Genomic DNA, 24515 nt, shown 5'->3' on the forward strand with positions numbered 1-24515 from the left:
CATAGCTCACATTTACTACACTTCGAAGAATGTCATTACGTCATTATGTATGCCATGCGCTAAAAGGATATATATTCTTCATGGTGACAGGCAAAAATATTTGTTGAAATTCACAAGATAACAGGCAGATTATGCGATAAATATATAAAAAAAAATGCATATACTTATGCAAAATATGGATTGTTTGAATCCATATCACATGTCATTGATAAAAAAACATTAAATTAAACAATAAAGTATGTCATAATAACAGTATGTTAGTCATGACACATAAATGCTCAACACACAGCTTTGTTTCTTGCAAGGTCATAGGTCTAAAACACAAATTTATATACACAAACTAGTTTCTATAACAGCGAAAAGTTGAATCAACACGATGTTATTTTCCATCTGGAAATGAATATTAACAAGTAGTGTTAAAACAATTGCATGCACATAGTGACATATCAAAATTGTATTAGGTCATAAATAAAAGTACTATTTTCTAGAAATGGTCTACAGGATAATATTCTATACGTCAATATACATCTAAATTATGTACATACGAATCCTACCAACAACATCTTAAGTATTGGAACATGAAATATACCAATCCTAGTGTGAAAAAAAATAAATAATGCTTATGTACAAGTGTGCAAGATCTCTTATAAAAAACATTGACATCTTACAAATAACATATATATCAACATAATACAGTGAAAAAATAAAGTACGGTCATTTAAAGGAAGTATATGAAGCTACACTTCATCTAAACAGCTAGACATTACTAAAATCCAGTAAGTTGAATAACGTAAATAGTGCATACAATTAGGAGAAAACTGTACAAAAATACAGTCTAACCAAGTAAAAGTGTATATACAAATGTTATTTACACTGCATACAGACACAGTCTACCTAAGTAAAAGTGTATATACAAATGATATTTACACTGCATACAGACACAGTCTAACCAAGTAAAAGTGTATATACAAATGATATTTACACTGCATACAGACACAGTCTACACAAGTAAAAGTGTATACAATAATGGTAATAACACTGCATACAAAGTTAGAAGGTTCAAATTGCTATGGTATCCAATTCATCAAAACCATCAAAAAAAAAAAAAATGAACTCCGATAGAAAAATGTCTACTTCGTTCGAAGCAGGTAGGCACAATCTGACAACAATTGAACATATTTCTAATATATCTACACATAAGACCTTCTGTGATATTCCAACTTCATAATTATGATGATAAAATACGACTACAAACCAACCGTTGCATGGTACATACAAGACATTGAAAAATCATGTACATAACAATTTCTAAGACATCAAATATAACAAATATACATGTGTATCCAAAGTTTAAAGCAGTAGTGTACAATATACACAATTATTTACATTCATTCTAATGCATCAAATCTACCTAAATAATAAAAATATAATTTCTACTTCCTTTGAGGCAAAATATAGCGAAACTTGTCTAAACCGGATGTTAGCGGGACCAGCATATCTGGCCAGTATAGCGAGGTTTCCGGATGATACATGATTTAGTTACTATAACGTAAGAAGGAAAATGTCCTATCATTACGCCGGGAAACACAGGGATTCGGGTTAGGCAAGGGCCGGTTTAGACAAGTTTGTGCAGCATTTTCATTTGTGTTGTACGTAAAATCATTTGCTTGCATAAACCACATCTTCTTTATCCAAATCAGAAAAATACACTTTCTCTCATATCAAACATGTATATCATGTAGTAGGTTATTGGTTTGCTGCATTTAAGTATATAATGAAAAAAAAATACAATAATTTGACTTATCTGGAGAAAGTAAAGACTATCAAACCATTAAATAAATCCTGTACATAAAAGAGAATTTCTACTACATCTGAAGCAGGTATACAACAATTGCGTGATATCAATAATATACAAAAAATAAATAAGTAAATAAAATTACAAAATTCTTCTACATTTTTAAATAGACAGAAACCTACTTAAGTCTAACATGGTATTGGTACATAAGAAACAGCGAAAAGAAATTTTGCATGAAAAAAAAATTCCTGTAATCAAGTAGGCTTAATCTAAAGTTTAACATTTCAAGCAATTTAAATATTTTCTTACATACAATCTTGTAAATAGGTAGTAACATTTCTGCTTCATCTGAAACAGGTATAATCAAACGATTTCAATGTTCACATATCATGGTCTATTAAAATGTTAAATATCTTCTATACAATCAAAATGCTGAGTACATCTTATATACATGTGCAATCAAAGTGTTTGAATTTATTATGTACAGCCAAAGTGTTTGAATTTATTATGTACAATCAAAGTGTTTGAATTCATTATGTACAATCAAAGTGTTTGAATTCATTATGTACAATCAAAGTGTTTGAATTCATTATGTACAATCAACGTGTTTGAATTCATTATGTACAATCAAAGTGTTTGAATTCATTATGTACAATCAATGTGTTTGAATTCATTATGTACAATCAAAGTGTTTGAATTCATTATGTACAATCAAAGTATTTGAATTCATTATGTACAATCAAATTATTTGAATTCATTATGTACAATCAAAGTGCTTGAATACATCATAGAGAATAAAATATAGATTGCGTCCTATACAGTCAAAATATTGAAATCATCATGTACAACCAAAACTATTGATAATGTACTTCGTGTACAGTCATATTAATAAATACATAATGTACAATGTAAAATCAAAATACTGAATATGTTCTGTACAACCAAAACGATACTGTTTTGTACAGCAATATTACTAAATACATCATGAACAGTATCCTTTGTGATATATCATGTTCAACGAAAATACTGCAAACATTATGTACACTCAACATACAACTGAAAACATCCTTTAAAATAACATAATTGGTAACGTCCCGTACAGTCAGATTACTGAATACATTCTGTACAATATAATTTGTAATGTGTTATGTACAATCATAATAATGAAATGTGCTGTACAATCAAAATACAACCGAAAACTTCCTATATAATTTTGTTCTGTAAAATCAAATTACTGAATACATCCTGTACAATAAAAATACTGAATACATTTAATACAGTCAAAATGTTTGAATTCATTATATACAATCAAAATGCTGAATACAGCCAACCAAAATACTGAATGCAGCCAATACAATCAAAATGTTGAATACATCTAATACAATCAAAATGTTTGCATTGATTATGTACAATCAAAATCCTGAATACACAATCAAAATGTTGAATACAGCCAACCAAAATACTGAATACAGCCAATACAATCAAAATGTTGAATACAGCCAACCAAAATACTGAATACAGCCAATACAATCAAAATGTTGAATACATCTAATTAATCAAAATATTTGAATTGATTATGTATAATCAAAATGTTGAATACATCCAACCAATATACTGAATACACGTACAGCTAATTCAATACAAATGCTGAATACATCTAATACAATCAAAACGATTGAATTCATTATGTACAATCAAAATACAGCCAATACAAGCAAAATCTTCAATATAGCCAATACATTCGAAATGCTAAATGCATCTTGAAGAATGAAAATACTGAATATGTTTTGTACAATCAAAATACTAAAAATAAAATACATTATGTACAATAAATATTTTTAAAAAATGTCCTGTACAATAAAATTACTGAATACGTCCTGTATAATGGAATTACTGATAAAATCTTGTACAAATTACTGAATACATTTTGTACAATCAAATTCCTTAATACATTTGTACATTCAAATGACTGAATACATCCTATACAAGAAATATATACAGGCTGTACGATCAAATTACGGATAACAGTCGGTTAACCGAATACATCCTGTGCAGAAAACAATATTTGTTTTGCATTTTCTACAGCCCATTGCATTTCAGATCACACACAATGATCTGGTTATGTCAAACCTCTAAACATATACTGTTCAATAATATAACATTTGTACTGTCATATTTCCAGTACATCATTGTAAAAGAAAATCACAGTAAGTAGTATTTACTCGGTCATACAACACAAAAAACACAATTTGCCTTAAATTCAATAAATATTTGATAAAAAACATCACATACTTTACATCCTACTAATCAACTTTAGTATAATACTTGTCTCCTTACCTTGTACTCCCTAATGTTAATTTTTAATCATAAGATACACGATTCATGTGAGATTTGATATTGGGACCGACTGCCTTGAAAATTCTACAATAAATTTTGTCTGCATGTTTAGAATTACTTTCTTGCCCCATATTTACTACACGATTATTTGAAATAATTAACATACATTTATAAGGATCATGTGGTACCATTGGTATTACGTCTTTGACGCACAAAAATAGTTCACATATGATCAACACGTCTATTTAGTATGATTTGTGTGATAGATGCAAATCACTGAAAAGTCCTGTACATAATGCTATCTCTGCTTCTACCGAAACAGGTAGAAAAATCAGGCTAAAATCCAAACTCTCACTAGTGAAATGATATATTATACGAAACATGTGTATAGATATTATTTTTCCTTATAATATTCCCGAATCTGGTACATGTTTATGATTCATAATCCACCTTAACCCAACATTTCAAAAGTAATATATTTTACTTTTTGATACTTTTTTCACCTGGAAGACAAAATATGCAAATAATATATCATACAAAACAGCGTGTCTACTATTCTACAAAACAGGTGGTTAATATATTTCAAAAATCCATAATATCACAAATAATAGAAAATCTAAAAAATAGTTCTAAAATCTTTTCCAATGAAAAGCCTAATTTCAATAACTGATGACATTTTTATAACAATATTAGATTGAAATTCTCTGACATTAAAAACCATCGAAAAATCACACCTTGCCAATCGCAGCGAGACTCGCCATATTTTTTCAAACATGATAATTGAACCAAATTGCTAATAAATTCAATATTCAATGTACTTACTGGATTTAATCAAATCAATGAGTATATTTATAGTTGTTGATCAAAATAACTCTGCAGATCAAATTTCAATAGATGTCTTAAAATGTTCTTATCTATTGATATATATTCGATTGGTGTTAGATTTGATGACGAAAACCGTTACGAATTATAATTCGCAGGCATTCTCACCATATCTTTTCAAACATGGATGTTGATCAAAATAGTGCTCCAGATTATTTCTTGTCAATTATGATAAGTATTTAAAAAACCATAAACATATTTATCACTTTAAAATTCTCGTATCGTAAAATACCAATCGCAACGAATCTCACCATATCTTTTCAAACATGGGTATTGATCAAAATAGTGCTGCCGATTACAAAATCTTAAAAAGTTCTTTTGTATTGATATATAAATTTAAAAACGTTACTTATTATAATTCTCAGGCATTCTCACCATATCTTTTCAAACATGGATGTTGATCAAAATAGTGCTCCAGATTATTTCTTGTCAATTATGGTAAGTATTTAAAAAACCATAAACATATTTATCACTTTAAAATTCTCGTATCGTAAAATACCAATCGCAACGATTCTCACCATATCTTTTCAAACATGGGTATTGATCAAAATAGTGCTGCAGATTATTTCATTTCAATTACGATATTTATTTAAAATGATATGTATATTTATTACTTTAAAATACTTTGTGCCATATCGCTAACTACCAATCGCAACGATTCTCACCATATATTTTCAAACATTGGTATTGATCAAAATACTGCTGCAGATTATTTCATTTCAATTACATTATGCATTTAAAAAAGGATATAAATATATGTATCTCTTTAAGATTCTCCTCTCGTAAACCACCAAGTTCAGTCAATCTTACCATATCTTTTCAAACATAGGTATTGACCATACTTATACTGCAGGTTACAACAATGCAATTACTCATAGATATTTACAAAGATACACATATATTTATAAACGTTAAATTGATGTACAAATTTTATGTATCTATCATTGTACGATGTCAGAAATTACCAATAGCTAGGATGTTCACTATGCACTTTCCAAGTATGGTTATTGATAGATGATACAGGCTATTACATACACATGTATACATACATTACAATATTTATATATTTAAAAAGGTTGTAATGTAAATAACAAACTAAATGAAAACTAGACCTTCTTAATGGCCCCGATGTGTACAAGATTGAGCCCAGTATATAATTTTGTTTGAGTAGCTAGTTGGCTGGTTAGTTATGTAATTCCTAAGTAAAGATGTTTCTATCTTGTTAACAAAGATATGAAAATGGAATGTCAAATTTGAATATAGGTTCAAAAATCAATTAACATGTAGATAATTAATATATTTGATAATGTAAATTTTAGTTATGGAACATAACTGAATTTGATTAATCAGTTTTAATACATTGTCGCACATTCTAAAACTTTAACGCTGTGGTCTATGGAAAATCATTTAGTTGCTTGGTATTATATACCGGGTTCAAAGATCATAAAGCAGTCTTAAGTCTTTGGTTTAGCACTCAGGTGACGTTACAAAAATACTCCTTTTTTATGGGTTAAGCAAAAACGTAAGTCTGATACTGTTTTATGATCCTGGGGCCAGATATACTGAATACATGCGATTAACTAATATATGAATTTATATTGAAATATTAAAAAAAATAGATAAAAAAAATATTTTAAAAGGTCTGAATGTTGTATAAATTATATTAATTAATACATTACTATATTTTATTGTATAAGGTTAATCTTTTATCAATCGCAACGAATCTCACCATATCTTTTCAAACATGGAAATTGACCGTAATCATGGTGCAAATGATAAAAGATCCATTTGTATATTTAAAAGGATATATAAATGTAGTAACTACATTAAATACAATCATTATGTTATTATAAAAAACAATATATATATAAATAAATTCAACATGCTGTATTGTTTTAACTATACCATTAATTAAAAGAAATACAGATGTAATGAAATAATTGCTAGCTATGAGGATGATATCAAATTGAAGTGGGGAAAATGTCCATTGTAAAATTAAAACATGGGTATCTTGACATTTTATGTGGCAAACACTTCTGATAGATGTTTCCTTTCAGCTACACCTTATACTTCAAAACAGGTATATTAAAAATCTATACGACATTACAACTAGTGTATATATTTTGTGACTCAGAAATCGTTCCATGCGTACACATGGGTAGATAATGTTGTAGCTTTTAGTTGATTTGCATTACACATCTTTCAAGCCATTCCAACATATTCATAATTAGGAACATCAATTGAACAGAATATCTACCTAATAAGTATATACATATAACATATATTATAAACAGATATGAGCTGTGTTAATATTATTTAAAGCTATGACCTTGCAAGAAACGTTACGGATATTGTGCGATACGTTTTATGTTCATTGTCTACACATGGGCTACATACATTAGCTGTCACTTTCATGAGTTCCATCCTTGAACAATGGTAGTATACAAACATATCTCGGCAAGACAATATCATCACATTCGTATTCAAATACATTTGATGAATGTTTAATTCTTAGATTTGACGATACCATTTATTTAGTGTCCCACCATCGGTATTATTCTGGTGATTTCTGGTACCTGCAATGGAATAAAACAATGCACTGACATATCATCTGAGAAAGAGAAAATTGAGATATGAACAAGATTTATGTATGAATTTTGACTTCGATAAATCACGCCTCTTTTCCTACAAATGGACCATTCACTTAGCATACGTACCTCATGTCTTTCCAATAAGTTTAGACGTTGCTTTTTTCCGTTTTCCTGGTTGTTTACGAGGTGCTCTTGACTCTTTGAAAAACTCGGATGCTGATGATATGCGCATCTCGCTTGCTTCTTCATCCTGTTTGAAATAAAATATAAATGACAATAATACAGACATGTGCTTTTTGTTTATTCTCCTATCCGTTGAGCGCCAAAGTAAATTCTACGTAAGCAAAATTCATAAATGCATTAAATGCGAAGTTAACATCTGTTTGATTTGTTTTTAATAAAGGAGTTAAAAACATCAAACCTTCGGTCACTAGCAAATACTTTGCCAGAAATTGGTTCTGACCATGCTTGATCTGCCAAAGAAGACATTGTTGCCGACTTTGGAATTTGTTGGAATTTCGTTTATTCGGGTGCAATCAGCCTATAACTCTACTTAACTTATATTTCAGAAATTCATGCGAATTTCTCTTTTAACGAATTATTTCTTTCGGTCCCACGGAGTATGTTATCGCAAAGTGTTACTGTATTCGCTAAAAAAACAGAAATAAGAAATATTTACTTTTGTCATTTTCAATATTATTTGACTGAATTGCAAAACACATTTCCACAATAAACACATACTAAAAAAACACCTTAAGTACTGCTTTTGATAAATTAGTGAATATACATGACATTTTCTTTGGTATTAAGAATGTATTTAATATTTATTCTTTCTCCAAACCACAGAAAAAAGTTCATTGTACTTACAGCAATTGCTTGTTTGATGAGCTCCATCGTTTCGTATAAATGTTCGCCAAGACATCCCGGAGAGAGCACCCGTCGAAGAGCCACTGCTTCGTCACTAGCGATGTCTATGGCTCCGTCTATTACATTAATGTCCCGCCTCCAATAGATTGGGTCCATCAGGTAATGGATCAACGGTCGGTACAATTCAATATCCATATCATGTGTTGAAAAGTTTCTGTGCACAAATAATTTCAGTGCCTTGTCAACAATCTCCAAAGTTGGCTTTTGGTGATGGATCGTTCCAAAATGTTGGCGTATTTCACTTGGTAAATGTGAACGTAGCTTTGACACAAGCGTACCGCTGATTTCGTCTCCACTTTTTAACTCCATGTGTTCATAAATAGCAACGACATGACAAAGCTTGAGGGCGTTTTCTGGTTCGGGTAGAAGATTCCGTATGGCTTTGGAATCTACGTAGCACTGCCATGCAGTGAGATAGTCGATAAGAGAGGTATCTGGTTTCCCTCCTGTTTTGTTCAGTAGAGAGAGTACTATTCCTATCTGAGAAAGGAGTTGAATAGTGTAAGACGGGTTTCTTTTGCTTTTTGACTCGATCCCTCTTTTTAGTTCCATTGTTAGAGGCATTTGCGGTGTTATCTTGTCACTGACTCTATGGATCAATGTAATGCTGTTTTTAAACAGTTCGTCTGCGAAAACCATAACTGGAATAGACTCTACGTTTGTGATAAACGACTTTCTAAAAATAAGTTCATAAGCAGCTTCCATTTCTATCTTGTGAAAGTCGTACAGTCTGCCTCTACCATGTTCGGAGTTCGGTTTACACTGTGAAAACCGCAAGAAGTCATCAGTCCACTCGAAGGAAATTATATCGGATGGTGTGACATTGAGAACGGACACGCACCTTATCGCTGCTGCATCGTGACCACATGACAGCATAGTAAAATCAGGATGATCTTTTGAGCGTGAAATATGCATAGCTTCAATCAGAATGTTGTTTTGTATGGAAACAAGCATTTCTAGAACCCGGTAAACTACGGAGTTTTTGTCAATAATCAAACAGATTGGTGCAGGTGAACTCATTGTCATCAATTCCATATCGGGAATTGAATCTGATACTTCTAGAAGTAAAGATCTGTTTTCTTTCAAAATGTTCCAAGCATTTTTGAAATCGTTAAATTTCTGTTTTAAAGCTGCATTTGAGTCATCTTCATCGACCATGTACAGAAATTCTGCGACAGTTAAATTTGAACACTTGTGTTTTCGGACTTTGTAACTCATGTTATTTACAACAGCAAAGTGCCATTTCAAAATATCTGTGATGTATTTGGGAAGAGATAAAATATCTCTGTTACCTAACACCACGCGTAAAAACGCTCCTTCGGATGCAGGAATGAATGATAGTTCGGCAACAAGATTTTCTACCGTTGCATTGTTTTTTGTTCCGTAGAGCGTGAACTCGTTTTCAGTCATCAATATATGCTCAATGTTATTCTGAATACCTCTTCGCGATGCAAATTTCAAGCGGTATTCGGTTAGCGTTGCCATGCGATTCTTCAAAAAGTCACCACAGCATTCCGTGAACAGATGCAGATATTTTTCAGAATTGGTATTACTTGGAATGGTAAGGTCTAGAATCATATCCTTTTTTGTGCATAGGAAAACATTCAAAAGGCAACCTAAATCTGAATGACTAAGGTTAAGTTGTCTACGTAATCTCTCCCAATCTGACATGACTAGAGATTGGAGAACTGTTGGAGCGTTGCATTCATCGTCATCGGGCATGACCATTGTTGAAATGGTCGACTCATTACTATAACGCAGAGCAACTGAACATATCAAACTTGCATTGACAAGCATTCTGTATAGAACATTTGATGGTGAATAATCCAGGTTTCTTCCGAAAGAGTTTAACAGAACTGGTACTTCTTTGTCTTCAGGTGAAAGCTGATGATGTTTACACAATGGACATATGCTTGTTGATGCAACAAAAATAACTCTGCATGGACATTCTGTGACCCTTTTTGTTTCCCTTTCGCCTTTTATTTTCTTTCCTCTCTCAGCTGGATGACTAGGTAACTGACTTGGGTTATGCATGCAGTCGTAAAAAACATGCCCTGGCCTTCCATACAATGTTGTGATGCTTATCAAATGCAACAAAACGGAGACAATGTATGGATCTACTTCCCCGGTTTCAGTACTTAGATGAAATATGTCATGGTTAAAGTCACGATCGCCGCATAAGTAAGGTAACACTTCTGCGTGCTCCTTTGGAATGCTGTCTACTGGTAGCATCTGATGCAATATATTTACAAACTTTTTCGCCGAGTCTGGGATGGGTACAAAAACCCTTTTCAGAAATATAGCAGTAAGGATCCGTTCAATGTGAAGTATCAAGCCATTGTCTGTTGCTATTTCATCACAAAACAGTTTCAGCTTTTCCTTTGATTCCATCCACTTAGCACATGCGTCTTCCACCTTTTTTGCTGATTCCTCTGAACAATAGAATTCTAACGGATTGAATTCTAAGCAAACAGTTGTAAGATCTTTTTTCCATTCAATTTGTTTGATTGCGGGTATTACATGTGTTAAGTGTTCGCAAAGATTTTGAATCTCTCGTAGTCCGCAGTCTTGCCCAAGTTTTCGTAGGAAGTAATGTAACGGCCCGTATTGTGCTTGACCTTCACAACCTTCCAGTGGCCCTAATAAAACATCTAATCTCTGCAAAAATGACTGATTTTTGCCTGTGCTAAAATCATTGGACCGGATCATACCCACTGCAAGATCAAGAGTTTGTCGAATTAAAGCAGTACGAGCTATTTGTTCCAATGGAAAATCACTTTCATTGGACATCATCATCAAAGCACTTTCCAAAGTTTCTGCTATAGCATCGTCGCCTTCATGTTCGTCTGTATCTTCGTTTGATTGTATAATTTCTACCAACAAAATGGTTAGACCTTCAAGCAACTTTTCTTTCTGAGAAAGTGAACCGAGACAATTGTCAAGAGATTTGCAAAACGCATTGTTTTGCCAATCGTCTTCTCCAGCAAGTAAAGAGGAAAACGGATCATCATCTTCCTCTTGCTGTGACAATACTGCAAGCTGTAGTATCGATCCAATGAAATGGAAATCTGGTAAAAGAAGACTTTCAGTTTGATCTTCGTCTTTGATCCACTCTAAAAACCAAATGAATATGTCGTCGCTGTCGGATTGAGCTTGAATACATCTGTAAATATATAGTGATATTACCTTTTTCAATTTTTCAGACGGAATGTTGCTATTTTGATTTTTCAATACCTGCAGAAAATTCATAACACTAGAAAATGTTTCCTTTTCGTTAAGTTCAGATTGGTTGAGACGGTTTCCAATTTCAGTCAATCGATTTACATCAAGGTTGTATGGAACTATCAATATGGAAGCAAGATCTGAGCAGAAACGAAGTTTATGGTTTATAGACAAATCGACATACATCTGACCAATCAATGGCAATGCTCGACTTACGGTTTGGTACCATTTTTCAAAGTCTATCGCGTCCATATTTTGGTTTGTAGGTATTAGCATATTGCCAACATAAGATACCAGTTTATCTATTGGGTCTATCTCGGATATCGATTCAGGTGTATGATCACTGACATCCGTTATATACTCAGTTTCATGGTTCACATGTAGGTCATTTTCTCCTTCATTCTCCTGTTCCATCACATCGGGGATTTCTGGGAAAGTGTCAATTTCATTCTCCTGATGCTCATCACCACATTCTTTCAGCTCTTCAATCAGATCAAGTACATGACATTCCTGTTCTAAAAACTCTGGATTGTTTTGGGTCGAACTGATTTCTGAAATTACATCATGTATGTTTCTTTCTTCAGGTCCACTAGTACAAGCCAGTTCAAGAATTTTTCCAATGCAATCTATCTTATTCTTGTAAGTCCAGTATATGGCATGTAATTGGATAACTGAGTCTACGAATGTTTCAGATTCCCATGGTGCTGTGTTGTTTATTGCCCATTGTAATGAGACCGCTGCCCTTTCGTCATTTGCTGAAAATGTCATATGGTTGCAAAAGTCATGAAAATAATCATGAGTCATGCCTTGATATCCAACCTGATCCAACTCATTCAGTTGTGTATTGGATGTTACGACGTCTTTGTATACATTCAAAACAGCATGGACGAGTTCGATTGGATGCTCGTCGTCATCGTCATATTCCTTGTTTTTCGCCTTCACTTTTCTAAGTGTATATAGAAAGTCATCCTTTCGATCTTCTATCTGAGTTATGATTCTGTAACTGAATGGTACATACCGCACCATAGCGGGTGTTGTACAGGTGTAACACTCAGGACCAGATGGCATGGGAATGTCTTCAAAATGGCAAAAATCGATTTTCCCAGCAAGATTCTCCCACATTTTCTGTCTATCTTTGCTTTTGGAATCATCGATAAATAAAGAATCTAGACATCCTTCTTGTTCCATTTTAAAAACAAAAACAGCTACTGGTTTTCTGATGATGTCTAATATATGGTTTTCTATCGCTCCAATATATGAACCTGCGCTCACCAATGCTTGTTCATCGCATGCTATGTCTGATTCCCAGTCGGTGCCATCTTCTATTAGACTTTTCATTTGAGAAATGACGAAATCATCAACCATTTCCAAGAGAAGAGTAGACGTTTGTAGTTGTCCTATTGCATTCTCGAATTCTTCAATGTGTCGATCTTCGTGCCCGTATTGTATACGAGTGAATGCCCATAATAACTGTTTCTTGATAACAGAATGTAGTGGACGCATTTCGGAAATTATCTCAGTAAGGTTTCGTCCTCGAAGGTCTAACATACTTTTTCTAGGTTTCTCCAGGGTGTCAATTGTTACCATATTCCATCCTGACATAAAATGTATTTGCGAGGTAGATGGATCGATGTTTTCGCTTGTACTGAGATGGACCAGTAAGTACACGTATTTTCGAGACAGCTGGTCTGAAGCCTTGTTGATGTTTTCTTTTGCTTTTTGCTCAATAGTGATTTTTGTGAGAAGAAAATGTTGCATGTCATATCTAGAATCGAATTGGAGAAAAAGGAATTCATGTTCACTTTCAAAGAAGTTCTCTATTGCTTTTGTTAAGTCCTTTTCCGACTTGAATGCTCCCATTTTCAAAACACTCAATGACTGATTGTTCAGAAGACTGTTGATGTTGACGTGCATGTTACTGTGAGTGAATATGACATTCATGTCCACTCTTGTTTCCTCCAAATCAGTCGAATTCATGCCATGTTGACTGATTAAAAACGATTCAAGACCCTCATGTAAAGGAAGCTCGAAATACTCATCTATCAACGATTGTACTTTTGATGGCTGTTCATTCGATAACACTGACCGAGTTGATCTAACGATTGCCTCGGGGAAAACCAGAGACAGAATGCGACGCAAGCAAATTCTGATAATATCTTCCAAATTATATGCATTTGTTGTTTCTTTGATGTTAAGAATAAGTGAAAAAAGTGCATCTGTGTCGTGGATAGGAATGGCTTTTGAAACAGTGAAATTTCTTCCTGAAACGTCAACAAATGAGTGCAACGTCGTCTGCAATTCTACTATGGCGTCTTTGTCTTCCAGTGAAATCATGTCAACAAATCGAAATTGTTGTTTTTCAAACCTGTTTAAGAACGGTGGATCTGAAAAGTTCAAATTTGTCTCCTCGACTAGAACTATGCACTTGAAATCATCATTCACGTGACACATAGGGTTACTGTAAGGGCCAAGGGCAACCCTGCAGTTCTTCTTTTTTCCGACAACTGTATAATTTTGATTTAGCATATCGTACAGACTGCCGTAGATATTTTCAAGGTCTTTCAATATCAACACTATTCCTTGTTCCATACAGAGGATAATTCTGCTCAAGATTCTATAGTTGTAATCGTCTGTCAAGTCATCTTCAAACTGACTTCCAAACATAACTTCATATTCTTTCCCACAGTCTTTCAGAAGTTGCCCTAGCTTACCTATAATAGCATCTCCCTGTGTTATTAGCATCAGGTGGCGACAAGACGCATCATCTACATTAGCCTTTATGAGATCTAGAACAGGAATACTACCTTCACATTTTGCTTTTAGATGTTTCTGAAATATACACGTCATACTTGTCATCTCAGAAGGGAGACCGCCAAAGTTCCTCAGGAGTCCATGAGTGATGATATCAGTTTTCTCAGTTACCATTACTTCTGATTTCGTAGCGACAGTACATTTACTGATGTATTTTATAAGAGAGTAATAATCTCTTAAGCCATGGAAATTTTTGAATCTCTGATGCATATTGTACTCATTGAAAGCAAATGCTAAAGCCTTCAAAGTAAGCAAAACATCATCTTTAAGAAACCTTGATTCATCAAAGCTCCAAAGCATTAATGACTTTTGTGAGGCTGGCATCAGTGACTGACTGATTGATTTGGCAGTTTCATACAGCTCCTCATCATCCATTTCAGGCCTTGATAAGTGTATAGCACGATTCATTTTAGCAGCATCAAGAGCCCAATTGGATATTCCAACTACAGCAACATCGGGATGTTTTTTGCCTTCGGGTTCTAGGAGGCCATGAAGTACTTTGAGCGGATTGAATCGTGATATTTCTGCAAGACCGATTTCATCCAAGATGACGACAGACAAAACTTTGTCGGATGTGTTACGATCCTGATATCGCTTTGCTTTTTCAAATACCTTTACAATGCCATCAGATGTAGAAGATTCAGATCCTTGAAAAGACACACAAAACAGTTGCGGGAGTGTCTTGAAAAAATCATTTTTTGAATCCTTTCCGCGCAAATTACTTCGGATAAGCTGCATAGACAGCGATTTGCTGCAACCAGGTTTCCCGACAATAAACACCGGGATTCTATTCAAAATACTTACAAACATAACAAACACGTTTTCCCGTAGAGCTGTATTACGAGCTATTCCTTCTGGTATTTCCATTCTGTTGAGAATGTCGTCCTGTTCATTTCTGATTGTTTCAGTGACATCAGTTTCTTTCAGAGACGTGTGGTGTTGACAAAATACTGAGGCCATTTTGAGAACGTAGTCTTTTCGTCTACTTGTTTTGCAAATTCTGCTTTGATATGACATGGCCATGGCTAAAATCACCGCCTTCCTTTCGATGTCTTCACTTCCGCAGTAGGCCTTGTTTTTGTTTGCTAACATAGCTTTGAACCATTTCACAAGTCTTATCGTTCTATCAACGTCGCGAAGACTTACTGAGTAATCTGTATGCTCCAAATCCCGCGTGAACATCTGTGACATAACAAGCAATTCAGCAAGAGTCTCTGATAAGGTATGTGAATCAAGAACACTCCCAACCATTGTTCTGATATATCTTTGTTCATCATTATCGCTCAGTCTGCCATAGTCCCACACAAAATCAATCAGTGATTCCGGAAGAGGATGTACTCTATACACTAATCTGGATAGTTCGTCTTCCCTTATTCTTCCTTGTAATCCTTCTGTATAAACTGCATCTTTAGGTCTTAAGCGGTATGGGTTACAGGCTGCTATCACAGATATATTGGGCAACAGAGTTTTCCCGAGGTAACGATGATGACACAGCAAATCTGCAATAATCCCTAGATGGTCACATGTGTTAATTTCATCCAGAAACACCCATCTCCGTATAGATAAGCTATCACGTGCCGTGTTTTGGATGCTTTCTATTCTTGAGACAATTTCATCTTCTGACGTTCCGGCATGGATACTCAAAATGTCAAGTTCAATTCCAGAAATTGTGGATAGGTATTTCACCAGAGACGTTTTTCCACATCCTGTTTCACCCATGATAACTACTGGGACATTTGATTGCAATCTCATGACAACTAAGATCATTTTCAGGAGGTTGTCAGGTGTCAATGCGTATGACTGTGCTAGAGATGACAACGTTTTCTTTTGTGGGGCACATTTACATGCGAATCTTACAATAATACGCTGAAGATCTTCGACTGATGCTTTCTCTAGATTATCAAAATCTTTTTTCATCTGACTCTGAAAAAGAGTTTTTACATTTGCTGGAACCTGGGATATTTTTCTAAACAAAGCTGACACAGTCTGTACATCATAGTGAAATATTACCACTAAGTGATTGCTTTCCTCCCACTGGATCATCCCTTTGACTCTCTGAGCAAGCTTCCCTGCCGTATTTTCTAGCTCGTGATTTTTATTTTCATTTCTAGTATCTAAGAGGACTGCAGATTGAGAGGAGCGACAGGTACCTATCGATCTTGTTGCGAATTCCTTGGAAACATCAATCATGATTTTGAGGAGTTTGGACTTTAAAGTGTGATCTCCCTTATCTCCAAGAATTGCGTTGATACTTGATTGTCGAAAGAATATACTCGCAGACATCTTTTTGAGTTGATCGGCAAGAACGTTTGCGAAAACTCCTACCAGAGTAAATGACATGTCACTTGCAGATGAAAAATATTTCTGAAGCAGGTAAATGCACCGCTCTCTGGTGAGAGGAGTTACTTTGCTATTTCCATGGAAATATGTATCTGTGCTGTCTACCTTAGAAGTTTCCAACTGATCAAAGTATTGGCATATTACTTGCAATGGACTATTCACATCAAACGGAATTTTCATATTCGAATAATTTTCCCACTTGAGATCTCTTCGCTTGAAATGGATTGCAGTAGACAAACTGTCGAGCAAAGTATTGCTGATGGAGTTTGCTACTTCTATGCAAATGAATGTCGTTGGAATGGCATAAGCACAAGGTCCTTCACTGATAAACCCTGTCACAATCAACTGAAAGAGTAGCAAGTCTAAGGCCATTGGGTCATCTATTAGACGAATATCAATATGTAGCAAATGGTGTGGCCTCAATTTAAGATCAAGGAGCTGTTTTACAATTTTGCTTTTGTCAAACAAACCACTCAAATGAAGAGTTTTGACACCTCTTCGAGTTTGTGATGCAATGTCATGTATCGTCTCTGTTTTACCTTGACCAGGTATGTCTGATGTTACTGTTATTACGTTTGACCATTTTGATTCAAAACATTCCCTTAACTGTATTTCTGTTAGTGGCCTTATACTCGAGATATTGTCATGGAACCATTCAAGAAATGAACACTGATCCCTTCCTTTGCAAACAATTGCTAAGAGATATTTTTGCTCTCTGGGAAGGCTCTGTAGCAGACTGGTGAGTTTGAATTGCAACTCGTATGGGAGAAGTTCGGCATTTACTATACAAAATAATCTCCTTTTTGTTTGACCATCTATTTGTATCAGACATTTGTTTATTAACAATGTCATTTCGTCTGGTGTTGTTTTCTTGTTACAAAACAGCAGTTGATTTGCCTCTGGTAGTAGTCCTGTCGTGTTTTTGTATAGAGCTAAAACAGTATAAAGCACTGAACGACTTCCTGGTTCTAAAACAGAAATATGAATTTTGCCTTCTGTAACAATATCTCTTAATTTCACATTGCCACGTTCTTTTTCGGAAAAAGTCCTTCCCATTGGGCACATGGTTTCAAAAACTGCCTGGATGCAATGACCTGTTCTGTTGAGTTTGCTTTCTACTCCGTCTTCCATTGTCATTGATTTATAGTTTTCACGAAGAACTAAAAGATGTGAAAGGTCAACACTAGGGTTTATGAACTTAAGTATGTTTAAAACTGTATTACTCATGTTTCCTTTTTCCAAATATGACAATACTAAGGGAAGATGTTCTGACGAAATATAATTCATAAAGTGAAACTTTTCTCTGCATTGTTGTAGTAGAGATTCCCACACAGACAACTCTGTCGTCAGGTTATCAAGGACCTGCTTAGCTTCGTTTGGTTTGACCAGCTCCATGGAACTATTGGACCATGAGAAATGTCCAAGTGCCTTTAGTGAATCAATTTTGTCTACTATTGCGAACAAAATGTCAACTCGCAATGAAAAATTTGATAAATGCTCTGTTAATTTCGACCTTTGAGTATCTTTTCTCCCAGAATATCGCTTTTCCTCTGTGCTCATGATAAGTAACGCACGGCTTTTTAGATCACCTAGACGAGAACGGCTGTATTCATACGTCTTCTTTTCCTGTTTGCACTCTACGGTGAGTTCACATGGCTTTTTGTTCACTTGAATTCGAAAGACTCCTGCTGTGTTGATCATTTTTATGACCTCTTTTGTATTTTCCTCTTTGTTCGCAACATTGTAGTATAAAGACCTCAAACTATGTACGTTATCCATACACATATGGATCTTAGCAGGGACACGTTCTACCCGGCAATTTTTATAACTTCTCGTAAAAGCACCAATAAATGCTTTAATGTTCTGATCAAAATCTGCTTTAAGCACCGGATACAAAAACTGGTTAACATCTAACAGATCAGACACCGTTGATTCAGATACAAATTGCTCAGAATGTTCTTCTACGGCATCGATAAGATTACGGAGATCTTCATTTACTACTTCGCGTAAAAATTCCACTAATGAGGATGAGCGCACGAGTTCTTCTATGATATCGATGAGCTCATCATCTATGTCTTTTGTTGCCTCCTTCAAAATCTGAATAGCATCATCAACGTCTTTTAACATCAGTTGATTATCATGTTCACACAGTTTGTCAAATGCAGAAATTGCGCGATGAAAGTGTTCATCGGTCGATGAATCTAGTTCAAACGCACTTAATACACCTTTTATTGCAAGGAACCTATTTTCATACTGAGGATATTCTGTGAAATGTCCTAATGCTCTCTTTACAGGAAGCCCAAGCGTTATGTGGGTGCGCTTTGCGTGCTCTATTTCGCGTTGAATTTCATCCTTATCGGGAGATGGGAAATGGGAAATTACATCTGAAATTTTTGTCTCATCGAGTTTGGACATATCATCCCACCATTTCTTATAGAGGTCAAGGACAGGGCCACAGAGTAATGTAGCAAAGGACATAACAACCGCTAGTGGAATGCTTTCGTCATCTTCACACGGTTTTGACTCAGAAGAAAACAACCATCTGATATCTGCTACAGCATCAACCTGATTCGTATCATGTGCGTGCTTCTCAAGCAACATGTCACTCCATCCGTCATAATTTGAGCCAAGACATTTGTGGACAGCACGCCAATACAGTCGAGATTCTAAGAGAAAGCTAATGTTACTGAATTCGTCATGCATTTCTTTGACCCATTCGGTACACGTAACTAATTCCTTTAATGCTATCCCACTTTCTATGCTATCTATATGGGACTGAGTGAGTGTTTTGACTTCTTCTACTTCAGCCTTGAACGTTGTTCCTGTTTTCTTGCAAACTAGTTCAAGTGATGTGTGTATTTCTATCATCTTTTTCCTCAATAACTGTATTTCTTTCACACCGCTGGATACTTTTCCAATAATTTCTTTCACGTCAGAACTGGGACATACACACAGCAGCAACATCTCCATCTCCTTTAAAACATTTGGTGTGCTGAGTAGCTTAGTGGAGATTGTTCCATTTCTTATACATTTCACTATTTCACATAGTGCAATATGAGAATGTTTATATAAATGATCCTTCGTGAGTTGGCCCTTTTTGCTTCCCTCAGCATCAAAAACGACTTTCCATAATGTTGAACACTTCAAAAGATCCATGACCGTTTCTTCGAGGGTCGAGGTGTCGACAACACCAGACATTTTCATCAAACTGACGCATAAATTCAGTGTAACACTAGAGACAAAAATTAAATGTCAAACAGTTAAATGTGTCGTTCAAGGAACCACTAAAGGTGGAAATTAGGTACCATGAGTATCAAACAAACTAAAACTATACCTATACATCCAAATTAGTAATCCGTAACAAAATATTAGATAGTATTGTCAAACACAACATCAAATGCTGCTACAAACATTCCCCATATGCGTAAACGGTAATCTAACAACTGGTACAAAAAATACAGTAAAAGCATACAGAAAATAAATCTTCGGATAAAATACAAAAGACAAAAAGTTGTTTAATTGGACTATTTGACACCTGTGAAGGTCATGTTGATTCATTTTAACAACGTTTGTATTTAGCCCTTTATTCCAGCATACCCAAAGCCTAATATCAGTATCATGTACCTTTTGGGTATAGAAAAAAAGAAGTAGTTTGAATGAAAAGTTTACGTAAGGTGCACGGCAATGAACGACGGCGATCGGTCACAATATCTATACAAAAGACATGTAGGTCATCCTCACAAAACCCGTTATTATTGTTAAAAAAATATTAAAATTAATCCTTATGATTCAATTTACTAAAGATAATATTTCAAAATTCCGAACTCACTTTAGGACTTTTCTCTATGAAATCATTACGTTTTACGAACGGCAACGCCATTTTTTCTTTTATGGGCTGATAAAGTAAAATTTAAACCAATGAAACTGCTTTTTACAAGCAGAATTGAATTATACCACATAATCGCCTCAGAAATAACGTTTCCTTATCACATTAGTATTGGCCCGACATGATCAAAGTTAAAATTAGTAAGAATATAAGGGCACCTAAATTGTTAGTGTTGTTTATGACACATACCTTGAATTAATACGCAGGACCTTGGTGTTCCCACTAATAGCCATGATGATTTGATTCACTGAGTATCCTCTACTGTCGTACCCTTCGCGGATCAGCATGTTCATGTGATTGGAAAATTCTGCCTCTGCGTAAGGATCATTCATCTTTTCAATTGCAGAAGTCGTCTGAAAATTGTCTTGCATTGTTCTTTTTTTCAGTATGTTACGGACTTTTTCAGATAAAGGACAGAGCATATCCTGTCTCATCTTGACATATTTTGTGCGAGACAAATCGCCCAATTGTCCATATACTTCACATAGATCGTGTGAGTAGATAGCGCGATGTGATTTGCAATGACGAGAGATAATATTGTCAAACCATTTTGCGATTACTTTCCTACCTTCATCATTGTCAAAGTGACAGAATTTTTCAGCATTTAATATGGTTATAAATGACCGGCACAACTCCTTATTTAGAGTGGTTGCGATAGCGTCAATGAGGTCCTTTTGGGATTCAAAATTTGTAAAGATTGCCACATTATGGTCTATGCAGACCTGTACGATGTCCTCCCAGGATACAAAATGAGAGTACTTGTCTGTTGATTTAATAACGCGCACAACGCTTTTCTCAAAAAGAGAAAGTACTTCATGAAATTCTGTGTACATCGGACCAGAACAAACAATCTCCCATGTCCCGAGTAAACGTCTGAATTGCTCTGTATTCGCCTTACATGATTTATTTATTTCTACTTTAGTTCTAGTAGCTAACGTTGAAGAAGAAAGTTTTGTTTCATCACTCTCCTTTCCGTTCTTCTCGAGTTGATAATTTGTGTACCGAACAAGAGATACAAGTTCGATGTTTCTCAATAAGATCTCTAGTAACGCCTTATCTTCGGGTGTTTTTGATGACTTACTCTGAATAGAAACTAATACGGAAGACTCGTCCATTTCATCGACTGAAAATGGATAACAGTAGGGTTTCCAAGCATTGTTATATATACTAGTTAGCATGGATGCAGGGGCGAATGGGAAGGCAATGCTCACAAATCCCAAAAAACTACGTTTCTTCGTATCTTCAGAATTCATATACAAGTGTAAAAGCGTATGCACCACTTTTCCAGCGCATGAGCTTGTCAGTTCTTGTAAATTTGAAGCTGCCACTGCTCTTATTATATCTGGAATCAATTTAGTAACAAAAGGATGCTGTCCACTTGGTAGGACTGACAGGAACACTAGAAAACACAATGCACGATCTCGTTTGTAAGGTAAGAAGTAGGATGTTTGTCGTTCTACTACGTCTAATATTTGTGACAAATCCACATGTTTAACAGCCCATTGAGACTGAAAATGTTCCATATCCATGATTGCTTGTTTCAAGGAGACTTCCCCTACGGATGATATGATAGAGGAGCATACTTCAGCATACCCTTGTTGTATTCTGCAACTAGTTTTACATAGAATTACATCAAGACGTCTATTTGAATCCTCTGCTTTCCGACGAAATAATTCCGAATCATAAAAAAGGCTTTCCTTTTTGACAGTGCTCATCGAAAATCCCGTCGTTGTTTCTAACTTTTTCCTGATCGTGAAACGGTAATCGAATCCTTGAACCGTTGCTGGTATCAAGACATTCCTACTCCAGAGTGATGATTGTGGAAATCGATCAAGGCAGATATTTTTCATGCTGTCAATATTAGTTTTCAGCACTACTGATTCTACTTTATCAGTTTCCACGTCAGGGATAAAAACTGAAACCAACAATTTCTGAAACAAGAAAATATTCCGATATAGTCAAGAAAATATTCTTATGTAGTCAATTATGGGATTTTGGTTTCTGACATTGTATAAGCTTTATCTCTGAAGGGGAAGCGGAAGGTGATACTTCTTATTATCTTGATTAGATATTTTTGAATAGTAAAATCACAACTTACAATGCTGGTAACATCTTGGGGATGACGTGGATAAGTCGCTTCCGATCCTTGGCCCGATATAGACCCTCTGTCTGCAGGTTGAATAGACCCTCTCTCTGCAGTTTGATTACTGTCCTGTAAAAGAAACCGATGTTTTACAACAATTGCAAAAAAACATTTTAAAAACATTTTATCGTGCTTATTTGCCCGTAACTATGCACATTCTTCCTTTCGACCGTTTACATAGTTAACTTATAATTATACACCTAAATTAAACCCGAATAATTAGACGGAACGTTAATGGTAAAGCGACGAACACGTACAAGTACACATACGCGTAAATAGCTCGACAATGATAAAATGGGAACGGCTAACGGCTAGTATAATCCCAGTTGCTGTTAAATACATTTAATAACTACTTTTTTCTGTATAATTGTATATAAATCATAATATGTTTAATTTCAATAAAACAGTTTAAAATGAAATGATTACTTTATGAATAAATGACGGTGTTTTAATAAAAACTTAAAAGATGAGTTATTATATTTTAAAGTTGTATGGTCTGTGACTTGCTGTATTTTTGGCATAGAAAAAGTATTTAAAGTGTTCTACATATTTTTCTCTGCCTCTCCAAATCCGTATTTGCCGACTTTTGTAACGTTCATATTCGCAAAGTTATTAATTAATTAAGTTTAAATATTGATTTTAACATGTACACGTTTAAAATAGCTCTAAAGTCTCCAAACTGTTCCAATACATTCCGATCTATTGCTTATATTGACCATGTGAGACGACTTGGAGGTTCCGATCTATACGGTATCACCGATGTCGGTCACGCGATGCAACTCGGTTTTTCGATATTACCCGAAAGTTTAATACATGGCGTTAAATGTAGCGGTTCTTTCAAAACATGTGATATTTCGTACGACATTTACCACTATGTCAATAGTATGTTGGTGTTTTAATGGATCTGAACCTTTATATAATATAAGCATCCATACTTACATATTGTATGTTGTATGACAGTTTGTGATGGTGAAAATTACAAGAAAAACAACTTTAAGAAAACACTGATCAAAGAGGTATATATGTTAAATTCTGATTTTCGAAATATCCATTTCTAATCTTACACATCATAATATCACTTTACTATGTTTGGATAACTATGAAAACAAGTTTATGTAAATATGTAGCGGATTCTGATATATCTAAACAAGTCACATAACTCATGTTTATTTCATTATCGAACATGATACTTATTTCACAGTTTTAAGTTATCTTAATGTTTGTATGACACCCATGAAAATTTGTGAAAGTTCTAAACCAACTTCTAAAGAGTACGTACATCAATATTACCACTTTGTTTTATTAATGGGTGCTTGCAACTGGTTGTATTTGTTTTGGCCGGTTTTTTTCAGTTGAATTCTAGAATTATCATCTTATTCAGTTTACAAGCGATCGTGTATAAAGAAGAAACAGTGAATATTATCTTTTGTTATACTGCTGTTGATTAACAATTTATTTATACCACACGTGTACGCATTCTGATTGGCTGACACGGTGAACTTTGACCGAACTTCTTTTTCTTGGTGTCACGTCATCATTTGTCAACGTCATCAATAATCGAATGACGTCATACTATGTTGT

At 34.6% G+C, this 24515-nt stretch overlaps 1 protein-coding gene across 3 annotated transcripts in view; it reads right to left on the reverse strand.

Annotated features, from left to right (window-relative positions):
* Positions 1-394: 394 nt before the first annotated feature.
* LOC138323736 (uncharacterized) overlaps positions 395-24515 on the reverse strand; it is a 47492-nt gene continuing 23371 nt past the window's right edge. For all 3 annotated transcript variants that reach the window (XM_069268541.1, XM_069268539.1, XM_069268540.1), the window contains exons 6-10: positions 22890-23003; positions 20981-22722; positions 8473-20137; positions 7732-7855; positions 395-7590 (exon numbers count right to left, since the gene is read on the reverse strand). In XM_069268541.1, the coding sequence (XP_069124642.1) occupies positions 7733-7855; positions 8473-20137; positions 20981-22722; positions 22890-23003 (13644 nt within the window). In that variant the 3' untranslated portion in view covers positions 395-7590; position 7732. The remainder of the gene's footprint in view (positions 7591-7731; positions 7856-8472; positions 20138-20980; positions 22723-22889; positions 23004-24515) is intronic.

The sequence above is a fragment of the Argopecten irradians genome, chromosome 5 (assembly GCF_041381155.1).
Source record: "Argopecten irradians isolate NY chromosome 5, Ai_NY, whole genome shotgun sequence".
Classification (NCBI taxonomy): Eukaryota; Metazoa; Mollusca; class Bivalvia; order Pectinida; family Pectinidae; genus Argopecten; species Argopecten irradians.